At 38.4% G+C, this 24563-nt stretch overlaps 1 protein-coding gene across 2 annotated transcripts in view; it reads right to left on the reverse strand.

The window, feature by feature from the left end:
* Nucleotides 1–24563, reverse strand: part of JADE3 (jade family PHD finger 3) — a 153473-nt gene that overhangs the window by 85220 nt on the left and 43690 nt on the right. The window contains exons 1-3 of one of the 2 annotated variants that reach the window (XM_036270612.1): nt 19289–19333; nt 16511–16552; nt 15768–15954 (exon numbers count right to left, since the gene is read on the reverse strand). The exons of the other annotated variant lie outside the window; for it this stretch is intronic. Of the exons in view, the coding sequence (XP_036126505.1) occupies nt 15768–15815 (48 nt within the window). The 5' untranslated portion in view covers nt 15816–15954; nt 16511–16552; nt 19289–19333. Of the gene's footprint in view, nt 1–15767; nt 15955–16510; nt 16553–19288; nt 19334–24563 lie in introns of those variants that run through there. 2 annotated transcript variants of the gene reach the window in all.

Genomic DNA, 24563 nt, shown 5'->3' on the forward strand with positions numbered 1-24563 from the left:
CATGTTAATTCTATTTCAAGGACTTGTAACAGACGGTTAGTGAGATATTTGGAAAGTTTTAAATTTGATAATGACCATGTGTATCCACTTAGTATTGCCATGTAAATTACTCAATTTACCAATGTATTTCAATAATTAAAACACTTTTATCCCTCAGAAGTCACAATGAGTGTAGAAAATTAAACAAAAAGTAATATATATTTCCTAATTATTCCCTATTGAATGTACAAATCTACCTAGAGTAGAACTTCATTTGTCTGATATAGTTGGGATGCTCTGTATATGTAAACTTTCCATATAAATGGTATGCCTCAATATCTAAAATCCTATTATTACTGTGAGCTTTTCTAAAATATCTATTTATTAGTATTGTTGCAGTAACAAATTACCACAAACTCAGTGGCTTAAAACTACACAAATTTATTATCTTATAATTCAGTGGGTCAGAATTCTGATACAGGTATTACTGGGCTAAAATCAAGATGTTGGCAGGGCTGCATTCCTCTCTGGAGACTTTAGGAGAGGATCTGTTTGTTGTCTTGCCTTTCCATCCTCTAGGGGCCACTCACATTCCTTGGATCCTGATCATCATCCTTAACCTTCAAAACTAGCAACACTGTATCTATTTGACCCTGCTTTTATCACCACATCTCATTCTCTGATCCTTCTGCCTCCCCTCTTTCACTTTTATGGACCCTTGTGATTATATCAGGCTCACCTGGATAATCCAGGATAATGTCCCTATTTTAAAGTCAGCTGATTAGCAACCTTAATTTTCCTCTGCCATATAATCTAATATATCAACAGGTTCCAGAATTTAGGGTATAGATATCTTTGGGGGCCTATTACTCTGCCTGCCACAACATGTATACTCCCACACAAATATGCCCAACACATTTTTGACAAAGGTAGAAAAGTAATTTAATGGAGGAAAGATAGCTTTTTCAGTAAATGGTACTGGAGTAATAGTTAAAAAAAATAAGAACTTGCCTTGGTCGGTTTGGCTCAGCAGTTAGAACGTCAGCCTGCTGTCCAGAGAGACCCGGGTTCGGTTCCCGCTAAGGGTGCGTACCTCAATTGCAGATTGTCCCCGTCTCTGGTTGGTCATGCTGGTGGCAGCCACTTGATGTGTCCCTTTTACATTGATGTTTCACTCTCTCTCTCTTCCTCTCTCTCCCTCCCACTCTATCTGAACAAAAAATGGAAAAATATCCTCGGGTGAGGATAAAAGAAAAAAAAAGAACCTCAACCTAAGTCTCACATCTTACACAAAAGTTAACTAAAATGGATCTGAACTTAAATATAAAACTATAAAACTTTCATCAAACAACAAGTGTTGGCGAGGGTGTGGAGAAAAGGGGACTCTAGTACACTGCAGGTGGGAATGCAAACTGGTGCAGCCACTATGGAAAACAATATGGAGTTACCTTAAAAAATTAAAAATTCAACTTCCATTTGACCCAGTGATCCCACTTCTAGGAATATACCCTAAGAAGCCTGAAACACCAATCAGAAAGAATATATGTACCCCCATATACACAGTGGAGTACTATGCAGCTGTAAGAAAGAAAGATCTCTTATCCTTTGAGATGACATGGAGGGACCTGGAAAGTGTCAACCTAAGCGAATCAAGCCAAACAGAGAAAGACAAGTATCATATGATCTCACTTATTTGTGGAATATAATGAACATAACAGTCTGAGGAATAGGGTAGTCCCAGAGATGTGGAAGTGGGGTACAGACTAACAATCCCCAGAAGAGGGGGTGGTGGGGGAGAGATAAACCACAGAACTTATATGCATGTATGCATGAACAATGGACATGGACAACAAGGCTGGGAACAGGGCGGGGAGGGAGGGGGAGGGGGGAATCAGTGGGGGGAAAAGGAGAAACATCTGTAACAAAAACAAATAATTAAAATATAAACAAACAAACAAACAAACAAACTAGATAACTTTTAGAAAACAGGAGAAAATTTTCAGAATCCACATTAGCTAAGCAGAGTTCTCAAACTTGACACCAAAAGCATGATCTGTATAAGAAAAATTCACCCTCATCAAAATGAAAATCATGATCTGCAAAGGCTCTGTTAAAAAGCTATTTTTAACCCTGGCCAGTTTGGCTCAGCGGTTACAGCATCAGCCCGCAGACCAGAGAGTCCTGGGTTTGGTTCCTGCTAAGGGCACGTACCTCGGTTGCAGTTTGTCCCCAGCCCCAGTTGGGGTTGTGTGGGTGGCAGCCACTCGATGTGTCTCTCTCACATTGATATTTCTCTCTCTCTCTCTTCCTCCCTCTTTCCCTTCCACTCTATCTGAAGATAAATACAAAATGTCCTTGGGGGAGGATATAAAAAAAGCTATTTTTTAAAAAGCTACAGAATAAGACAAAATACAGGGTGGGGCAAAAGTAGGTTTACAGTTGTGAGTACGTGAAATAGTTTATTCTTGTATTATTTATTAATTATTGTATTATTTTCATACGAACTGTAAACCTACTTTTGCCGCACCTTGTATTTACAAATCACATATCCAACAATGGATTTGTATCCAGAACATGTCAAGAACTTTCAAAACTCAACAGTAAGAAACCAAATCATTCAATTAAAAATATGCAAAATACTTGAACAGACATTTCATCAAAAAGCAGTGCCAGCCCTGGCCGGGTTGCTCAGTTGACTAGAAGGTCATCCCATGCACCAAAAGGTTGTGGGCTCGATTCCCAGTAAGGGTGCATACAGGAGGCAATCAATCAGTGTTTCTCACATCGATGTCCCCCCTCCCCCACTTCTTCTCTCTCGAAAAATCAATAAACATATCCTTGGGTGAGGATTAAAAAAAAATACCAATGGCAAATAAGCACATGAGAAGATGTTTGATATCATTAGCCATTAGAAAAATGCAAATTAAAGGCACAATGGCTAAAATAATAGTGAAAATCCAAATGGTAGAGAAAATGTGAAGAAACTATCACCCATACATTGCTGGTAGAATGTAAAATGGTACAGCTATTCCATCTGTGGTGTATCCATCCCATGGAATACTACTCAGTAATAAAAAGGAACAAAGTACTGATACATGCTACAACATGTAAAACATGTTTAAAAACTTAGCAAAAACATTATTATTAGTGAAAGAAGTCATAAACACAAGAATACTTTTTGTATGATTCCACTTATATGAAATGTCCAGAGTAGGCATATCTAGAGATAGGAAGTAGATTAGTGGTTGCCTAGGATTGGGAGTGGGAATGGAAACTGCTTGCAATGGGCACAGAGCTTCTTTTGGGGTGACAGAAATGTTCAAAAATTGGATAGTAGTGATGGGTACAAAACCCTGAAAATATACTAAAACCTACTGAAATGTATACTTAAGATGAATTTTATAGTATGTACATTATACCTCAATAAAGCTTAAAAACCCTTTAAACTATTTTATTTTACCAATGAGAAATTTTAAGGCAAAGTTAAGATTAGCAACAGAAAAATTCTGTTGTTGATTGAACATAACCTCCATATGGATAATTCATACTGGGATCAAAAGGCTGCAAATGCCATAGAGGAAATACTTGTTTTATAAAAACTTCCAGTGAAGAAAGTCAAATGGACTCTCTCTTCTTACTTTTCAGGAGACCCAAGACTTCTGGTGAGATAGATACTCCTTCTCATCTGAAGTTCTGGTCTTAGGAACTTGGGCTAAAACAGTATCTCTTTTTTCTGTAATATTCTGATCTTTAAGTGAGTTACCAAACTGTTCATGACTGAGGGAGATACAGATTATTTTTATTTTATTTTTTAATCCTCACCCGAGGATATTTTTCTATTTATCATCAGATAGAGTGGGAGGGGGGGGAGGGAGAGAAACATTGATGTGAGAGAGACACATTGACTGGTTGCGTCCCAAACAACCCATCCAGGGCAGGGGACGAACAGCAACCGAGGTACATGCCCTTAACTGGAATCAAACCCGAGACTCATTGGTCTGCGAGCTGACGCTGTAACCGCTGAGCCAAACTGGCCAGGGCGGGAGGTACAGATTTTTAAGAATCTGTATAATTTGATATTCTTTTTGTTTGTTTTTTATCCTCACCTGAGGAAATTTTTGCATTTATCTTCAGATAGAGTGGGAAGGAGAGAGAGAGAAACATCAACATGAGAGAGACACATGAAGTGGCTGCCACCCACACGACCCCAACTGGGGCCGGGGACAAACTACAACCGAGGTACAAGCCCTTAGCGGGAACCGAACCCGGGACTCTGATCCGCGGGTCGACGCTCTCACCGCTGAGCCAAACTGGCCAGGGCTGAAATTTGATGTTCTTAAAACTATTATAGTAACACTAATTTTTTTTTATTATAGATGGCAACAAGAAATATTATATTATCAGTAAAAGCCTAGAAAACAGATTATATAACCCCAGTAACACCAGCCCTGGAAAATAAGGAACTGGGTTGCTAATGATTTTTAGGAAAGAAAACAAAGCAAGCAAATTTTTGGGTCTGGGCTGTTACAGTCCATTGATCTATCTGCCTATTTTTGTGGTAGCACTGCTCTTTTATTTAGTGTAGGAAAATAACAAAGGACAGTAAATATCAGCAGAATGATTGTATGATGGTAAATCCTTAGATCTGTCTTTATTATTTCTAATTACCACAACAGTTCTATAAATGTCATAACCAGACATTTTATTATTATTTTTTTAATTTTTAATTTTTTTTTGGTTACAGATGTTTCTCCTTTTTTACCCCATTGGCACCCCCCTCCCCATCCCCCCCGCCCGTCCCCGGCTTTGTTGTCCATGTCCATTGGTCATGCATACATGCATATAAGTTCTGTGGTTTATCTCTTCCCACCCCCCACCCCCTCTTCTGAGGGATGTCAGTATGTGTCCTACTTATAACCAGCCATTTTAAAAATTTTATCTTTATTGTTGAAAAGTATTATAGATGTCCCTCTTTCTTCCCCCCACACTACTGTCACCACACTGTTGTTTGTGTCCATTGGTTATGCATATATGCATATAAGTGTTTTGGTTTATCTCTTCCTGCTCCCCCCACCCACCTTCTCTCTGAGGTTTGTCAGTCTGTTCCCTACTTCCATGTCTCTCGATCTATTTCGTTTATCAGCTTATTTTGCTCATTCTATTCCACAAATAAGTGAGATCAAGTGATAACTTATCTTTCTCTGACTGGCTTATTTCGCTTAGCATAACACTCTCCGGGCCCCTCCATGTCATCTCAAAGGGTAAGAAATATTTATTTCTTACAGCTGCATAGTATTCCATTGTGTAAATGTACCAGTTTTTTAATCCACCCATCTACAGATGGACACTTGGGCTGTTTCCAGATCTTAGCTGTTGTAAATTGTGCTGCTATGAACACAGGGTTGCACATATTATTTCTAATTGGTGTTTCAGGATTCTTAAGATTTATTACTAGATGTGGGATCACTGGGTCAAATGGCAGTTCCACTTTTAATTTTTTGAGGAAACACCGTATTTTTTTCCATAATGGCTGTACCAGAAAATCACCAGCCATTTTAAAGATGAGGAAATTGGGGCTCAGAAATGTTTAAGCAGCGTGCTTAGAGCCACATGGCCACCAGAGGGCAGAGCTGGCAGATAAATCTGTAATGGGCACTCCAAGTTGACCCTGAGGTCAGAAACAGACCATGGGGATGACAACAAGGAATGTTGCCTCTTCTAAGCCCAGCCTCCTCTGCATGACCTTCCAGGCCCACAGTATTCTGGCTTCAATCTGTCACACCTCATCAGTTGCTGCTCCCCTGCCTCCTGCACATGCTCTGCCCTATGTGATTCCATGAACACACCATCTTGTTTCATACTTACCGGCTTTGGCACAGGGCTCTTCCCTCTGCCTACAATTCCCTCCCTGTTTATCCTGGTCAATTCATTTCCCCTCATCCTGGTCCTACCAATTTGTGGGATCTCCTCAGTAAAGCTTGCTAGATACCTCTCTCCCACAATCATTCACTCTTGTGTTCTACCCAAGTCTCTGTGTAAAAAGCACCTGAACTGCACTGTAAATATTCTTTACATGGTCAGCCCTGCCACTAGATCATCAACTTCCTGAAAGCAGGGACTGTGTCGATGCATGTATAAAGTAGATGCCTTTCTTGGGTGAAACTCCCTTTTAAAGGAACACTGTCTGGAATTCAACCCAAAGGGATTTTTTAGGACTGGAATCTAAGTCTGTGCTTTGATGGCTACTTGACTCTCCATTAATATTCCCACAGAACAGCAGGCAGGAAAGGAAAAGTGATTAGTTCCAACACAGCCCTTTCCTTTCCTTCTATATGCCCCTGAGACATACTTCTGAAATGCATGGTCAGTGCAAGAGCCCCTATTCACTGCTCTCTATGGGGCCATGCAGCAGCTTAAAAATAATTTAAGGCTCTATTTTAAACATATCTATACCCTTTGACCCTGGAATTCTACTTCTAATATTCATCTCTGAAAATAAATTCAAAACACGGAAAATAATTTATGAACAAAACTGTCATAAGAAATGCATAATAAAAATAATAAATGAAACCTAGTTATCAAACAAAAGAGGAATAATTAAAGTATATTAATATTATAGTATTTCATTCAATTATTTAGACATAGTACAGAGAAATATTTGTTAAAATGTTAAGTGAATAAAACAGTATAAAATTGATTTTATAGTGACATTACATCTATGAAATAAAATATGTAGAAAATAGATGAAGACCATAAACCAATTTACTAACATCAGTTACATTAGTAACATTGAAGTGATGGATTTCTGGGTGATAAAAACATTCTCTAATTTTTTCCATCCTCCACATTTTTACAGTACACATAGAGAGCATTTATAATAAGAAAAAAACTTTTAAGATTTTGAGGTATCTGTCCTCCCCACCACCCACAAATGATCCAGTTGATCTGAAAAACTGAAACAATAAAAGTAGCTGTCACTGTCATTCAAGATGGACATTCACCAGAGCTCAAAGAAAAAAAAAATCCAGAAAAGCACAATACAATCAATTAGATATATTGATTGTATTATGCCTCCATATTATAAAGAGAGTCCAAAAAGCACAAAATTTGCACTTTGGAAAAGACAAATATCTAAAGCAGTGGTTCCCAACTGAAGGCAACTTTGTCCCACAGGAGACACCTGGCAATATCTGAAAATATTTTTGGTTCTCAAGCCTGGGAAGGGAGGTGTTACTGGCATCTACAGGGTAGAGGCCAGGGAAACTGGTAAACATCCTACAAGTCACAGGACAGTCCCTTACTACTCACAGATTAATCTGGCCTAAAATGTTAATACTGCCAAGGTTGAGAAATCTTGCTCTAAAAGAATGAAGCAGAAATTGATAACAATGGAGAATACAGAAATGACTGACTTGAGTTTATTCACCCAATCAGAGTTAAAGTGACAAAAGGGCACTTCCTAAAACCTAAAGGCAATTTTATTAAAAAAGAAAGCAGGACTTTGAGCAATGCTTAGGGAATTTAGAGAACTCATCAGCTCAAGAAGTAGAATAGAATGAAAATGTAAACAGGTTCAAGAAGGACTGAGATAAAAACAGAGAGGATAAATCCATGATGGTATTTGGAAGTAATCTTTAAGTAAAGAAGTATGTTAAAGTCCAGCTCCCTTAGGTTTTCAGGAAATATCCTTCAGAGCCATTAACAGAGACAGATGTTGTCCACTGGTCAGACCAGAGCAGCAGCGTACTTATATCCTTAAAGGTCAAGTCTTGCCATGTGGACCAAAAAAACCCCAACAAAAACCTCCCAGAAATCATGAATACTATAAATGTGTTTCTTGAGCTGATTACCTCTGCTTTGGGGTAAATAATACTAACCCTCTCCACAATGAGATCATTTGAGTCCACTGCCTATGCTTTAATTCAGAGTTCAACCCTCTCTACAAAACAATTCAATTTGCTTCAATGTTATAGAAACAAAACTTTCCTTCAAGCCTGTTGATCTCAAATATCTTTCATCTCTATCACATTTCTGTAGTCCAGTGACTAAAGCCATAAATATCTACCTAGAGAGTGAGTAAACAAAAAATAATCAGAAGAAAAAATACGTATTGTACATATTTTACCGTTTTCCCTTACCTTCAACTAGTTTTGTCTTTATTTTTATTTTTTTATTTTTATTTTTTTAATCCTCATCCGAGGACATTTTTCCATTTTTTTTGTACAGACAGAGTGGGAGGGAGAGAGAGGAAGAGAGAGAGAGGGAAACATCGATGTGAAAGGGACACATCGAGTGGTTGCCACCCGCACGACCAACCAGGGCCGGGGACAAACTGCAACCGAGGTACGTGCCCTTAGCGGGAACCGAACCCGGGTCTCTCCGGACCACAGGCGGACGCTCTAACCGCTGAGCCAAACCGGCCAGGGCGAAAAAGGCACTTATTTTTATTTTATTATTTAAATGTGTTTTTTTTTGGTTCCCTAGTGGGAACCGAACCTGGTGCTCTCTGGTCCACAGGCCAATGCTCTAACCGCTGAGCCAGATTGGCCAGGGCTAGTTTTGTCTTTAAAACAGAGATACCAGCCCTGGCCAGTTTGGCTCAGCGGTTAGAGCGTCGGCCTGCGGTCCAGAGAGACCTGGGTTCGGTTCCCGCTAAGGGCACGTACTTCGGTTGCAGTTTGTCCCCGGCCCTGGTTGGTCGTGCAGGTGGCAGCCACTCGATGTGTCCCTTCACGTCGATGTTTCTCTCTCTCTCTCCCTTCCTCTCTCTCCCTCCCACTCTATCTGTACAAAAAAATGGAAAAATATCCTTGGGTGAGGATAAAACAAAAAACATAAAACAGAGATACCAGAAGTTAGAGTAGATACACCTTTCTGTACTTTCTAAAGAATACATTTTTTTTTTTTTATCCTCACCCGAGGACATTTTTTGTTCAGATAGAGTGGGAGGGAGAGAGAGGAAGAGAGAGAGAAACATCGATGTGAAAGGGACACATCTAGTGGCTGCCACCCGCACGACCAACCAGGGCCAGGGACAAACTGCAACTGAGGTATGCACCCTTAGCGGGAACCGAACCTGGGTCTCTCTGGACCACAGGCCGACGATCTAACCGCTGAGCCAAACGGGTCAGGGCAAAAGAATACTTTCATCTCACTCATTTTTTTTTGGTACGTGCCCCTAGCGGGAACCGAACCCGAGACTCTCTGGTCCACAGGCCGATGCTCCAGCCACTGAGCCAAACTGGCCAGGGCTCATCTCAGTCATTTTAAAGTTTGTTTTTTAAAAATTAAGACAAATAATGTGCCTCATCAGTCCCCTGTGATGACATGAGTGTGAAGGTCAACTCTTATCCAAAGTCCTCAAGGAGCATTTAAGAAAAAAAGAAAATACGACTTTACCTAGGTAGGTTTCTGCCACTTAGACAAGTATTTCAATGTCAACCACAGTTATGCCTGTTGCCAGGAAGCAGGCTTACCCTCTTTAATATACAGACTTGTTAACAAATTATTTAGGAATTTCAAACCCCCTGAGGGGAAATCATCTTACACAAGAAGGCAAGGCTGGGAAGTGAATTTAAATCAGGGTTCAGCAAACTTTTTCTGTAAAAAAGACCAGATAGCAATTATGTTTGGCTTTGTGGGCCATATGGTCTCTGTTGCAATTACTCAAATCTGCTCTTACAGCATGAAAAGAGCCATAAACAGTACATAAACAAATGAGCATGGCTCTGTTCCAATAAAACTTTATTGCACTAACATTTAAATTTCATATAATTTTTTACATGTCATGAAATATTATCAACCATTTAAAAATGTAAAAAAGAAAAAGGAAAAAAATGTAAAAACCATTCTTAGCTTGAAGGCCATACAGAAAAGGTGGCAAACTAGATATGGCTCACAGGCCATAGCTTGTCAATCTCTGGTCTAAATTGTAAGAAATCTTTCTTTTAATAAAGGAAAAAATATTGAAATTGGAAGCATACAATTAAATTATCACTCTTCTATTACCACCCCTTCCTTCCCAATCTCTCAGCCCACTGTTTGGCTCATACAGACCTCACTGGAAGGTTTGAGCTTGGGTGGCCTATTCTGTGATGGTTATCTTGACAGGTTTTAATGGTCCTAGCCCCTTCTAAATTAAAATCTTGTTCTATGCCTTTTAAGGAAAAAGACTCTAGTTCCAGTAACTTAAAAAAAATTAGCAGTATATAAGTGAAACAAAAGTCAGTTAGAGAAAGTACTATATAATTTTACTTACATGTAGAATCTAAAGAACAAAATAAATGAACAAACAAAACTGAAACAGACTCACAGACACAGAGTGGGCTGGTGGTTACTAGAGGGGAGGGGCGTTGGGGAACTGAGTGAAAGAGGTGAAGGGATTACTAAGTACAAACTGGCCCAGCCAGTGTGGCTCAGTGGATTGAGCATCATCCCATGGACTGAGAGATTCCAGTTTGCTTCTCAGTCAGGGCACACACTCCAGTTTTGGGCTCAATCCCCAGTAGGGGGCATGCAGGAGGCAGCTGATGGATGATGTCTCACATCGATGTTTCTCTCTCTCTCTAAAAAAAATCAATAAAAACATATTTTAAAAAAGTACAAATTGTTACAAAAAAGTCATGGGGGATATAAGAAAAGCATAGGGAATACAGTCAATAATACTGTGATAACTATGTAGGTGCCAGGTGGGAACTGAAAATATTGGGGGGAACACTGTGAAATATGTGATTGTCTAACCACTGTGCTGTAAACCTGAAACCAATACAAAATAATATTGAATGTAAACTGTAATTGGGAAATAAAGTACATATATTGAAACTAAAAAAAGCATTAAAAACTAGTAGTACATTCTTTTTAGTTTATGTACATATATTCAATAATTTCCACTATCCAGATAAGTAAGTTGGTTTGATATGCAAAGAATAAAAAGAGACATTTTACAAAACATAAACCCTTTTAAGATAAAATATCAATTACAAATAAGACCTCTTAAGAATAAAGTAAATCACGAGAATAGCTTTTACTATAGAACACATCATTTTTTCTCCAATAGAAACAAATTTATCTACTGCTGTGAGTTGCTTCTACAGTGAAATATTTACGCACATGTCTACCCGACTTAAAATGATCATCAGAATTTATTAGGAGAAAAAAATAACCTATACCCCAGGTTTTAGTAATAATAACTGGTATGCAAACCTCATATATATATGGTCAAACAAACAGAAACAAACCCAAACTTACTGAGCAAGTTCAAATCCACCACACACCAACTGCTAATACTGTGCAAATAGAGGGCAGGCACTGCATTGGCCATCAGAATTGAGAAATCAAGTCCTTCCTTTGGTTCCCTACCCCAGAGCTAGGGCCACAGGACCAGGTGCACTAGACACATTGTCACTATGGTTTGGGTGATCACAGCCTAAAACTAGTAACCAATGATATGTTGCAAAACAATAGAGGGGGGTTTCAGAGTTAATCACATCCAATCAAGGTGGTATGGATGTGAAGTGGAGGGGGCTGCTATTAAATGCTCACCTCTAGTCTGAGCAATGCCCATGGCAAAGGAACAGTCAGACATGGAAGCTAACATACAAAGGGAAATAGTCAGTACTGACTTTGAGGACAACAAAAAGTGAGAGAAAATGAAATGGCTACAAATTTTTCTCAGGAAAAATGAAAGGGGCTAGGCCATAGATACCAATACAGGTTAAACCCCAAGAAAATGTATCTAGCCTCCCCAGCAAAGGTTCTTAACTCCCATTACACACTGGAATCATCTAGGGAGCTTGTAAAAAATCCCAATGCTCAAACTGCACCCATTACCAATGAAGTCAGAATCTCTATTTTCAAAGAACCAGCTTTCAGATTCATTGTTTTTCCCTATTGTTTTCAATTACATTCACTTCTCTTTTTTTATTATTTCCTTCCTCCAGCTTTCTCTAAGTTTATTTTACTCTTTTTTCTATTTTCTTGATGTAAAAGCTTAGATTACTCATTTGAGACCTTTCATTTATTCCTCATATAAGCATTTAGTGCTTTAAATTTCCCACTCAGCACTGATTTAGCTACATCCTACAAGTTTTGATATGCTGTATCTTCATTTGCATTCAGGTCAATGTATTTTTTAAAATTGATTTTAGAGTGGGAGGAAGGAGGGGAGGGAAGTGTTTGGAGACTTTCCTGGAGTCTTTTTTTTTTTAGTTCTAATTTGATTCCATTATGATCAGACAATATACTTTGTATGATTTCAATTCTTTCATATTTGCTGAGGTTTGTTTTATGACCTGGGATATAGTCTATCTTGGTTAATGTCATGTGTGTACTTGAAAAGTAAATACGTTATGATGTTATCAAATGGAGCATTCTATGTCAATTAGATAGGTTGATTGGGGGTGGCATTTCTTCTATATCCTTCCTAATTTTCTGTCTATTGGTTCTATCAGTTACTTAAAGAAGGGCATTCAAGTTCACAACTATAATTGTGGATTTGTCTATTTCTCAATTCAATTATGTTGAGTTTTACTTCATGTACTTTGAAGCTCTGTTATTTGGTGCATACACATTTAAGACTGTTGTGTCTTCTGCATGGACTGACCTTTTAAATCGTTATGTAGTGCTCATCTTTGTCCCTGGTAATTTTCTTTGCTCTGACGTCTAATTTATCTGATATTGGTATAGCCATAACAGCTTTCTTTTGATGTTTGCATGGTATATCTTTTCCCACCCATTTACTTTTAAGCTACCTATATATCATTACATTTAATTGTTCTATCTTATCTGGAACAGAAAGTTTGCTCTCTTTACTATTTTTGCAATCCTCTCTAAATTTATACATAACAAAATCTTTTATTTTAAAACAAAAATAATCTAAAATATAATTAACTGTTAAAAAGTAAGCATATGATTAAAAGGGAATTTATGTTCCTAACATATCTGGAAAGTATTAAATTGAGAAAGGAAAAAGATCAACCTGTGGACTTGTGAGATGTTCATTTACTGTACTCTCCCAGATCAAGAAAACAAACAGGCTAAGAAAACAGGTAAAACTTACAGGCCTGGGAGTAACTGGAATGCTGACCCCCTATCTGTGGGCCATTAGAAGGAAAGTCAGTTGGTAACAAGGATGTATATATTTTTCCTTAAAAGATAAATATTATCATACCTGGTACTCCTGCTTTTTCTTTGAGGATGGGGAGCTGTTTCTCCAGTACACTTGTATTTTCTAGTTTCCCTGTCTGAAATTTATTTATTTTACTACGTATTAGTATTTTTAAAAGGTTAACAGAGGGAATTTAAAATGTATAATTTGAGAAAGAATAAAACTAATTAATTAGTTATACCACTTGTCAATTCTATAAAAGAAATGATGATGAGAAAGTTGGAAAGTAGTGACTAAAATGTGGCTTTCTGAGAATTAGTTGAGTTCAGTAACTTATGCTGTTCACACTTCAGTACCACAGGGAAGCCAGGTTTGGATACAGACAAGTAGTCATTTGAGACAAAACAGCAAAAGGTTACACCTGAATTGTTTTATTTTTTATTTTTTTATCCTCACCTGAGGACATTTTTACATTTATCTTCAGACAGAGCAGGAGGGAGAGACACATGGAGTGGTCGCCAACTACACGACTCCAACCGGGGCTGGAGACAAACCGCAACCGAGGTATGTGCCCTTAGCAGGAACCAAACCCAAGATTCTCTGGTCCATGGGCCGATGCTCCAACCGCTGAGCCAAATGGGCCAGAGCTACACCTGAATTGTTTTAAATGCTAACTGAAGGGATCACTAGAACATCTAAGATGCGGACTAGAGAACATAGATGAAAAGTAATTATCTCCTCTTGGCACAAGGAAACCAAACTTCTACATAAACTAAAAGCATCCCTATAGGAATATGAATTGCAGAGTAAAGGAAACAGATTTTTCTTTATCTATTTCTCCTATCATGTCAGTGTTATTTTAATTATTACGAGTACGAGAAACAGTGTTTTACAAAAATGATGGACAGATAAAAATAAAACTCTCAAATATTTGAAATACTCATTGTTGCTTTGTGTGGACAGTGACTACCTTGTCAAAATTACCTGTGAGCCCAGATCATGGTTGATTGTCATATTGATGAAACTATTTTCTGGACACTGAGCTTCAATATCTTCTTATCTGAGAACCTGCAGATTAAATTCAGCCTTCAAGATCAAAGGCACAAAAATTAACTTGGCCCGTTGATTTGATGAATCTATGGAGAGCTGCCAGGCAAGGCACATCAGGTCCACAGAATAAATCATTCATTTATAATGCTTAAAACAACTGTGGGCAAACTGTTGAGAATTGAACAGAGACTAAAACACCCAAAGACACTCGCCAATGTATCTTTCTACACAACTGACCAGAAAACATCTAAACTCTACTTGACAGTGACAGAGAGATCATTATCTAACAAGGCAATCCATTCCAATTTTTAGACAGTTCTAAATGAAGAAATAGTTTTCTTCTTTTAAGTTCTTTCTGTACCATCTTCATTTTCCTTTCTTTCTTCCTTTTAACAAAATTTTAAATTGATATTAGAGAGAGGATGAATGGAGGGAAGGAGAGAGGAAGAGGGAAGGAGGGAGGGAGAGAAACAATTACAGTTTAAATTCATTATCATTTTGTATTAGTTTCAGGTGTACAGCATATTAAACAGTCATATACTTTATAAGGTGCTCCCCTTGATATTTCCAGTACCCAACTGGCACCATACATAGTTATTACAGCATTATTGACTATATTGCCTACACTGTACTTTACATTCCCATACCTATTTTGTAAATACCAATCTGTACTTTTCAGTTCCTTTACTTTTTTCACCCAGTATCCTAAGCCTGCACCCCTTTTGCAACCATCAGTCTGTTCTTTGTATCTATGTATCTGTTTCTGTTTTGTTTGTTCATTTATAGTTTTCTTTAGATTCCACATGTAAGTGGAATTATATGGCATGCCTTTCTCTGACTGCCTTAGCACAATACCCTCTAGGTCCATCCATGCTGTAGCAAATGGTAAAATTTCGTGTTTTTTTTTTTTTATGGCTGAGTAGTATTCCATTGTATATATGTGCCACAGCTTGTTTACAGACTCCTCTCTTGATGGGTACTTGGGTTGCTTCCATAGCGTGGCTATTGTAAATAATCCTGCAATGAACATAGGGGTGCATTCATTCTTTCCAATTAGTGTTTTGGGTTTGAAGAAATAATTTTCTATGACCATAAAATAAAATTAAAAAAAAAACTGCCTTTAACTTCCTGATTTTGTCTCTATACTAGATTTGTATCTGTTAACAGGGTCAAATCTCTCCCTACCTTTATCCACAAACTAATACCTAATTTCTTCCTTTTTTCTTCTCTTGTAAACTCCTTAAAAAATAGTCATGGTCTGTCGTCCCTTTTTTGCTCTTAGTCACTCCTCAACTGGCGTCTACTACACTAGAATTGTGGAAAAAGTTATTAGTCTGTGAATTATTTCCCAATCCTCATCTCTAAGTACCTGTATGCTGCATTTGACATGCTGATCACTCCTTCCACTGTCCTTCTTCAAACAACTGCCTTGGTTTCCAAAGTTTTTTTCTGGGTTTCCTGTGTTGCTCCCTAATATCCTTTTCCTCCTCTAACCATCTTGTAAGTGATGGTGTTTTTCCAAAGTGCTCTACTGTACCACACACATTATGGCTCCGAGAACAGAAAGAGAGAGAGACACAGAAAGAGAGAGAGACAGAGACGGGGGAGAGAAAATAAAGAAAAAAATCCAAACCTTCCAACCAGATACATCAACCTGGAGGATGATCAACATCAAGGCCATTATCTTCTCTTCTCCACTGGCTCTTCCTAACTTCTACTGGTCTCAGTTGGCACCCTTCTCTATACAGTCACAAAATCTGGAAAAACCTCTTAACTCTTTTCTTTCTCTTATCCTGGAGCATCCAATCAGTCATCAAATCCTGCCAAGGTAACATCTGAAATTATCTTCTAAATCAATATTCCTATCCCATTTTACCCTTCATTTTGCTAGTTTAGAACCTAACCATTTCCTGAAACTGAGACTATAACAGCAGCTTCCTAACTGGTCTTAGGACTCCTGATCTTGTTACCCTCAAATTCATCCTCCACCCAAATGCAAGAGACTTATCTGCCACACATATTAGACCATGTCTCTTCATTGCTGAGACTTTAATGGCTTCCCTTTGCTCCTAGATCTTTATTAAGATCCTCATGAAGGCTACCAAGTTTCTCCACAATCAAGCTGCACTTACTTCTGCAGTTTCATCTTTCACCATACTCTGCCTGATTTTATACTCTAACATTTAACAATGCAGAATCTCTGCAGTTCCTACCCCCATGCTGCTTCTCACCCCTATGCTTTACATAATCATACCACTTCTTCTGTCATGAAGGCCTTCTTACTTTCTCACTTTGAAAACATATAAACTTATCCTTATAAGGCTTAGAAAACATGTCACGCCCTGGCCGGTTTGGCTCAGCGGTTGGAGTGTTTACCTGCAGACCAGAGAGTCCCGGGTTCGGTTCCCACTAGGGGCACTTACCAAAAAAAAAAGAAAACATGTCACCTCTTCTAGAAAGCCCCCCATTTCTGATTCAGACACAACTTGACAATCCCAACAGCAGTATGCTCCCAGAGTGACTTGTGTACAGCACCATCACTAACACTTTTGTAACCACTGATATACAGTGATGGGCATAAGTAGGTTTACAGTTGTAATACAAATAAATAATAATATAATAAACTGTTTTACGTACTCACAACTGTAAATCTACTTTTGCCCACCTCTGTTTATTAAAAAAATCAAACTCAAATATGAGTTCCTACCAGATACGGGCTAGCTTTAAAAAAAAAATTGTAATGGATGTTACTCTTCCTTTATCAGTTTGAAATCTTAAGCTTTAAAGTCACTGTAAAATGATTCTCACTGGGGGCGACTTTATTTGCTGGTTGTTAATTTGAACAACTGTCATCACTTTGAAATTTTTGTTTGCAGGCTAATCTGGGAGAAAACTCATTTTTTCCTTCTTCAGTCACTCTCTCCATTGAGAGCTGCTTCCTCCCAGGATTCTCAGTCCCATCTCACCAATAGGAGAAAAGTTCAGATTTAGACAGTAAGCCAATAATACATTTGTATCTGGCCCTGAGTCTCTCTCTCTCTACTCTCCTGCTTGCCACTTTGAAAAGTAGTATTATCTTTTTCTGTCTCTGACCACGGGCAATCCTTGACTTCACACAGTCAGGGATCATTTCCTCCATTTACTGAGTGTTTTGATCCTCATTATCTACAGAAATATAGTTCCCAGCCATCTCTACCCTTTTCTGGATCTAGATTCCAGCACGTTAGTAACTAGAAGCCCATGACTAAAAATCTCCACTTACTGTTTGATCTGTTTCTGGTCCAGAGATTTATTTTTTCTTGATCACAGAAATGTCTAATTTTTAATTTTATCAACTATCATTTGTTTGAAGAGATACAAGTTTAAAGTATGAAATCAAAGCCATCTTGACTAGAAGCCTTTAGGTTTAAATTTTACAAGTATTACATAATCTTTTAGATCAGGGGTCAGCAAACTATGGCCACTAGGCCAAATCTAGCTCACTGCTTGTTTTTAGTATAGCCCATGAGGCTAAGAATTACTTTTACATTTTAAAATATTGAAAAAAATCAAAAGAATAATATTCAATATTTTGTAACATGTAAAATTACATAAAATTCTTATTTCAGTGTCCACAATTTTATTAGAATATAGCCATGCCTATTCATTTATGCTGTTCCAGGTATCAACTGCTAATATTACAAAGCACTATAAAACATAGTGGCATAAAGCAACCACCATTTTATCATCTCATAAATTCTTCTGGTCAGGAATTCAGATAAAGCATGGCATTTTTTCTACTCCAAGATGTCTTGGACCTCAGCTGGGGGGAACAGCTGGAATTATCTGGAGGCTTCTTCATTTATCTGGCACCTTTGACAGGGATAACTAGGCTTAATAGAGACTATCTCCAGAACACATACACGAGGCCTCTTCAGCACAGGGGGCCTCAGGGTAGTCAGACTTCTTACATGGCAGCCCAGGGGCCCCAGCATAAATGTTATAATGAACAATGCAGAAGCTGCATTGTGCTTTAGGATAGCCTCAGAAGTCACATATTTTATTGTATTGGTTAAAGTAGGCACAAGCCCACCCAGATTTAACTAGAAGGAGACATTGGCCCTTGGCCCTACCTCCTGATAAGAGTGGTATAACACGATCTGTAGCTACATTTTAAACCTCCATTTATGTTCTTCACATCATTTAGTAGCAAGGATCTGGAATTAGTGAATGACTTAAAAATGTGAGGCACATTCAGTATCAGAGTGTCCAAGCTCCAAAAAAATTCAGCTTCATAAAAGGACTGTCATCAACGCCCTGACTTGTGAACAATTTTAATAACTTTCCTATTTGTTTCTGATCATTCTTTAACTCTGAACATACAGAACACATGAGTTTTTAAATGTTAAAGGAGTAACTGAAGCCTTTAAGAGTAACCTATATTTGTATGATAGAGAGTAAAAATGGCCCTAATGCTTCACCTTTTCTTAATGCCTTTTCAAGGTAACTTTGAAGCTTCTTCCCACTCCTTGAATCTGGACTGGCTTTGTAACTTGCTTAGGGCAACAGAATGTAGCAGAAATGATGGTGTATTTACACAATCCTAGGCCTAGGCCTCAACAGGTCTTGCTGCTTCTACTCAGTTTTAGAAACCTGCTCAGCTACCATGAAAACAAGTCTGCTGCAGGATAAGAGATGTATAGCCTAGTGCTCCTACCCTCCTACCATTGCTCCAGCTGACAGCCAGCCATCTTCAGAAGCAGAGCTCCCTGCTAACCTGTAGTTGACCACAGGCACAAGGGAGACAAGCTAAGAACAGCAGAACCACTCAGCTGAACCTAGCCCAAATGGTTGACTTGCAGAATAATGAACTAAAAAATAAATAATTACTATTTTGAGCCACTAACTTTTGAAGCGGCTAGGAATACAGCAACAGTTAACTGATAGAATTTAGAAGGCAGTTTTTAACTATAGAATGGAAATTCCATCACACACCTCAGTCCTACTACACTTTAGAGACTGAATTAATTCTCTAAAGCAGGCACTACTGCTGGGCTCCACTGAGAAGGCACTCCAGCTAATGCCAAGATCACAGAGGGGTCAAACACCTGATCTCAAAGAAGAAAACTGTAACAGACAGCAAATGTCACTCTATCTGCAAGTTTCTCATCCTACCTGATGAGAACGCAGCCGCAGGTACCTCCTCAGACGAGAGGTGAGTGGCACCTGCAATCAGAAGTTAACTAGTTAATTAGAATGTTAGAATACATCACCTGAAGAGAATTTAGCACTGCTATTAGAATCCCTATTATTTTTTTAAAAAACCTTTACTGTTCAGAGTATTACAGACGCCCTCCCTTTCCCCCCCAATACCTGCCTCCTCCAGGTTCCTGTCCCACTCCAGGCCTTCACCACCCTGTTGTCTGTGTCCATGGGCAATGCATATATGCATATAAATTCTTTGGTTAAATTCTTCCTGCCCCCTCTCCCCACTTCCTTCTGAAGTTCGTCAGTCTGTTCCATGTTTCCATGCCTGTTTCTATTTTATTCATCAGTTTATCTTGTTCATTAGATTTCACATATAAGTGATATCATGTGATTCTTGTTTTTCTCTGACTGGCTTACTTCGCTTAGCATAATACTCTCCAAGTCCCTCCACAATGTCTCCAAGAATCTAAATTCTTCCCTTTAGTACACTCCAGTAAAGGTAGGGCAAATACCAACTCAAAACATTAATTACACACATGTAACTATGAAGTAATTAAAAAAACACAAATCTACCAAAATTCACACATCCAATTATAAGCTGACTTTCAAGAGACCCTCTGATGCAGCAAATGTTTTCTAACAATGCAATCTCTCAAACTACTCAGGACAGTTTTTGCTTGGAGTTTTTTCTGTTCCTTTGGCATATCCTATTTATTTGAATAAGGTCAATTAAAGCAATTTTTTTCCTTTAAGAGTGAATTTAACTTTTGAAAACAATCAAATCAAATGTTACTCAAAGTTCATTCAAGTGAACATGCAGTTGAGATGTGTAAAACTAGTTTTAGTCAGTAACAAACTGGTAAAAGAAATTGCAAGGCTGATCTACAATTCCAATTCTACTGCCACTAGTTGGCAGGTTAAAACTCTAAAAGCAGCCCTGGCCGGTTAGAGCGTCAGCCTGCAGTCCAGAGAGATCCGAGTTCGGTTTCCGCTAAGGACACATACCTCGGTTGCAGTTTGTCCCCGGCCCTGGTTGGGTTGTGTGGGTGGCAGCCACTCGATGTGTCCCTTTCACGTCGATGTTTCTCTCCCTCCCACTCTGTCTGAACAAAAAATGGAAAAAATGTCCTCGGGTGAGGATAAAAAAACAAACAAACAAAAAACTCTAAAAGCACAAAACCCTTCAATGGCTCCCTACTGCTCATAGCACAAACTCCAAACTCCTAGGCCCAGTATCAAAGGTACAATGTGGCCACAGTTCACCTTTCCAATCTTATTTCCCTTGCATAGTCTCTTCTCTAGGGAAGCCGAGCCACTCTTTGCTCCCTATTCACATGTCCTGGTGCTTTCTTGCACACATACATCTGTTCGCACTCCTCCCCTTGACTGCCCTTAATGTCTATGTCACCTGTTTGTGTACCCGATAAAGTGCTCAAAAATGTACATGACTCAAATACTTATTGAATGATGAAGTGAATAATCAATCCCTCCAGTGGCTTATAAAATGGTTCTGAAGGTAATTCCAAAAAGGAGAGCTCTAAAAACATTCTGAGCAAGGGGATAAGTAGTTAGACTCTAGCATGCATTTTGAGGTTGAAGTTACGAAATGTTAGAATAGCAACTGATTTGTAGTCACACCTAAAGACTCCCTAAGAAAAACCAGTGAATCAGGTAATGAGCTAGAAACAAACTAATAATTCCACGCTACTTAAGTCTACTTAGACCATGGATCACAATGCCATTGTATTTTAAGACAGCAGGCCTCGAGGTTTTGGATTTCATTGGCATTTCCTCTCATGGATATATATCTGGAAGTGAGACTGCAGGATCATATGGTAGCTCTGTTTTTAATTTTTTTGAGAATCTCCATACTGTTTTCTATAGTGGCTGCACCATTTTACATTCCACACAACAGTGTACAAGATCTCTAATTCCTCCACATTCTCACCAACACCTATTTTTCTTTAAACATATATATAACAGCCATCCTAACAGGTGTGAGGTTATATCTCATTGTGGTTTTGGTTTGCATTTCTCTGATAATTAGTGATGTTGAGTACTTTTTCATATATCCGTTGGCTATATATATTCAAAAGAATTGAAGTGAGGATCTTGAAAAGGTATCTGTACTCTCACATTCACTACAGCTTTATTCACAATAGTCAAGATATAGAAACACTCAAATGTCCACTGACAGATGAATGGATAAATAAAATGTGGTATATGTATTCAATGGAATATTATTCGGCCATAAAAAAGAAAATACTGCCATTTGCAACATGGATGAACCTAGAGGACATTATGCTAAACGAAAAGGCCAGTTACAGAAGGGCAAATACTGCAAGATTCCATTTATACGAGGTATCTAAAATAGTCAAACAGCTAAGATCTGGAAACTGCCCAAGTGCCCATCTGTAGGGGAGTGGATAAAAAAGCTGTGGTACATTTACACAATAAAATACTACGCAGCTGTAAAAAGAAAGATCTCTTACCCTTTGAGACAGCATAGAGGGACCTGGAGAGTATTATAATAAGCCACATAAGCCAGTCAGAGAATGACAAGTATCACTATCTCACTTATATGTGGAATCTAATGAACAAAATAAACTAACAAAATAGATCCAGAGAAATGGAAGCAGGGAACAGACTGATGAATCTACTGATGAATCTCAGAGGGACGGGGGACGGGGGGGGGGGGGGGGGGGGGGGGGGGTTGCAAAAAGAGATTAACCAAAGAACTTATTTGCATATATGCATAACCAATGAACACAGACAATAGTGTGGTAAAGGGAGGGGGGTGGAACCAGGAAGGAGGGGGTTAATGGGGGAAAAAGGAGAGCATCTGTAATACTATCAACAATAAAGACAAATTTAAAAAATTAAAAAAGAATAGTCAAACTCATAGAAGCGGAGAGAAGAATGACTGGTAGTTGCCAGCGGCTGGAAAGAGGGAAATGGGCAATTGTCATTCAATAAGTATAAAATTTCAGTTATGAAAGATGAGTAAGTTGTACAGATCTGCTGTACAACATACTGCCTATTAATGACACTGTATTGTGCACTTAAAAATGTAAGAGGGTGAATTTCGTGTTAAGTGTTCTTATCACAAAAAAAGAGGCACAAGGAAACTTTTGCAGGTGATGGATATGTTTATTACCTTGCTTGTGGTGATGGTTTCACAGGTATATTCATATGTCCAAACTCATAAAATTGTATTCATTGAATATGTGCAGTTTTTGTATACTAGTTATACCTCAAGCTGCTAAAAATCACTAGTCTGATAATAAAGATATCAAATTATTATAAAAATAAAGACTTTCTAAGAATTAATGATATCCTTCCCCCTCTGAAAAAGTTAAGCCCAATACAATAATAAATTGAAAACATTTTCAAAGTATTTGTATGACAAAAATTTATATTAGGTTAAATGATATGAAATTCCCATTGTTGTAGGTCAAGATATTAGAGTATCATCAATTTCATATGGTTCAACCTAATCCTGAAGGGTTTTGCTGACAAAATCCTTTGCTTCTTTCCCTTTGTTTCCCAAGCCCTCACATTCTCTGGAGAACCTTAATTCCTATGCACTTTTGAAGACTTACAATAAATAAAGGAAGACATGAAGCCTTGCCTCTATATACATTATTTCAAAACACCCAGTTTCCTTTAGGAGTTGTATTCCACTCACTAGACTCAAGGTAATTGTCCTGTGAATCCCCAGTGGGATATTAGGTCTCTCCACCTACATCTCAAATTTCTAGGCCAGATCTGAGCACCTTCTGCCCATGTTCCATTTGCACACTGCAAATAGGCCATCACACCCAGGATTCCTGAATGCTGTTTAATGCAAGAGGAGGTTGTTGACAAAGAGGTGTCTGATCATTATCAACATGAACTTGGCTTGGGGGGGGGGCAGCGCTTGATTTTATTATCACTTACAAATTTTCCTGATGATTTTTATGATTTTGATACTCCTGCCCCAGAGGTGCAGCCCATTTGCTAGACTATCATCTCTGGGTCTCCTTGGTCAGAGCAGGAGGAGCCTCACAGGCGGGATTCTAGCCCCGCATGTGTGGCTGGAGTGGTGGGGCAGTTTCCCTCTGTCTTCCTGGGCCGCACCAACAAGACCCTATGAGGAGGCGCAGGTGCTGCAACTAACTGGCACACTCCCAGGCCACAGTCAACACCACATGCTCTGAACAGGGGCTCAATTTTAATCCTTCAGAGACACCATTTCAGGAATCAGCAAATACACAGACATGTAATCAATGTAATACTTTTGTGTGCTTGTGTGGGTCTTGAACTGGTGAGTTTTCCACATTAAAATTTTTAGAATTTTCTGCATAAATATTTTTAGAATTACCCAAGACAAGTATAAATGTAATCTTTTTTATGGTAAATGTTATTTCATGAGAAACACTGAATACATAATTTCAGCTTCAATGGTCAGAAGATCCTGTGCTTTCAAGTTTACTGTTAGAAATGCAAAACGGTGACAGCAAAACTCTATCATCCCACCTCTGTTCCCTCGGTACAGGATGCTTTCCTTTTTCAAAGGTTTTAAAAATAAGATCTTTCATTCAGTGTGTTTTAAATAACCGATTTTTTCTTTTTCCCAAGAAGATTACTGAATGGTTTAATTAAGTTTTCCCTTAGGAAACATCACCCTGACACACAAAGAAAGACAAAACAATGGTTGCATATTGTGGAAACAGTAATATTTCATTTTTACAAAATGGAAAACTATAAAAATTAAAAGTGCCAAAATTACTCCTAGCTATTAATATGCAATGATTTGAAATATCAGCAATCCATAGGAGACTGGTAAAAAGTTCTGTTTATTTATTGTTTTTCCTGGGTTCTGAATTCAGAACCCCACATTCCTACTTTGACAGTTGACAACATCACAACCACGTCACAAAATTCAGAGGGTTGTACTACAGATGGTGTAAGTAATGCATGTTATTCCATGACCTGTCTCAGAAGTAAAGCTGAGAAGGAACTGAGTCTCACATGTTTACTCTTACAGGATCCATGGAAAAACTCAATAAAGATTTGATGAAGGAACTTGGACTGGAATTTTGAAAATCTGGTGTTAGATCAAATTTCTAGTCTATTACCACACTTTTTACTATAGCGACTTTGTAGTAAGTTTTAACCTGGTAAAGCAAACTCTCCCCACAAATTTTCCCGACTGTGATACTCCTTAGCGTAAACCCTTTCATTGCTCTCCAGTGCTCAC

This window comes from Molossus molossus, unplaced genomic scaffold, assembly GCF_014108415.1.
Source record: "Molossus molossus isolate mMolMol1 unplaced genomic scaffold, mMolMol1.p scaffold_m16_p_2, whole genome shotgun sequence".
Classification (NCBI taxonomy): domain Eukaryota; kingdom Metazoa; phylum Chordata; class Mammalia; order Chiroptera; family Molossidae; genus Molossus; species Molossus molossus.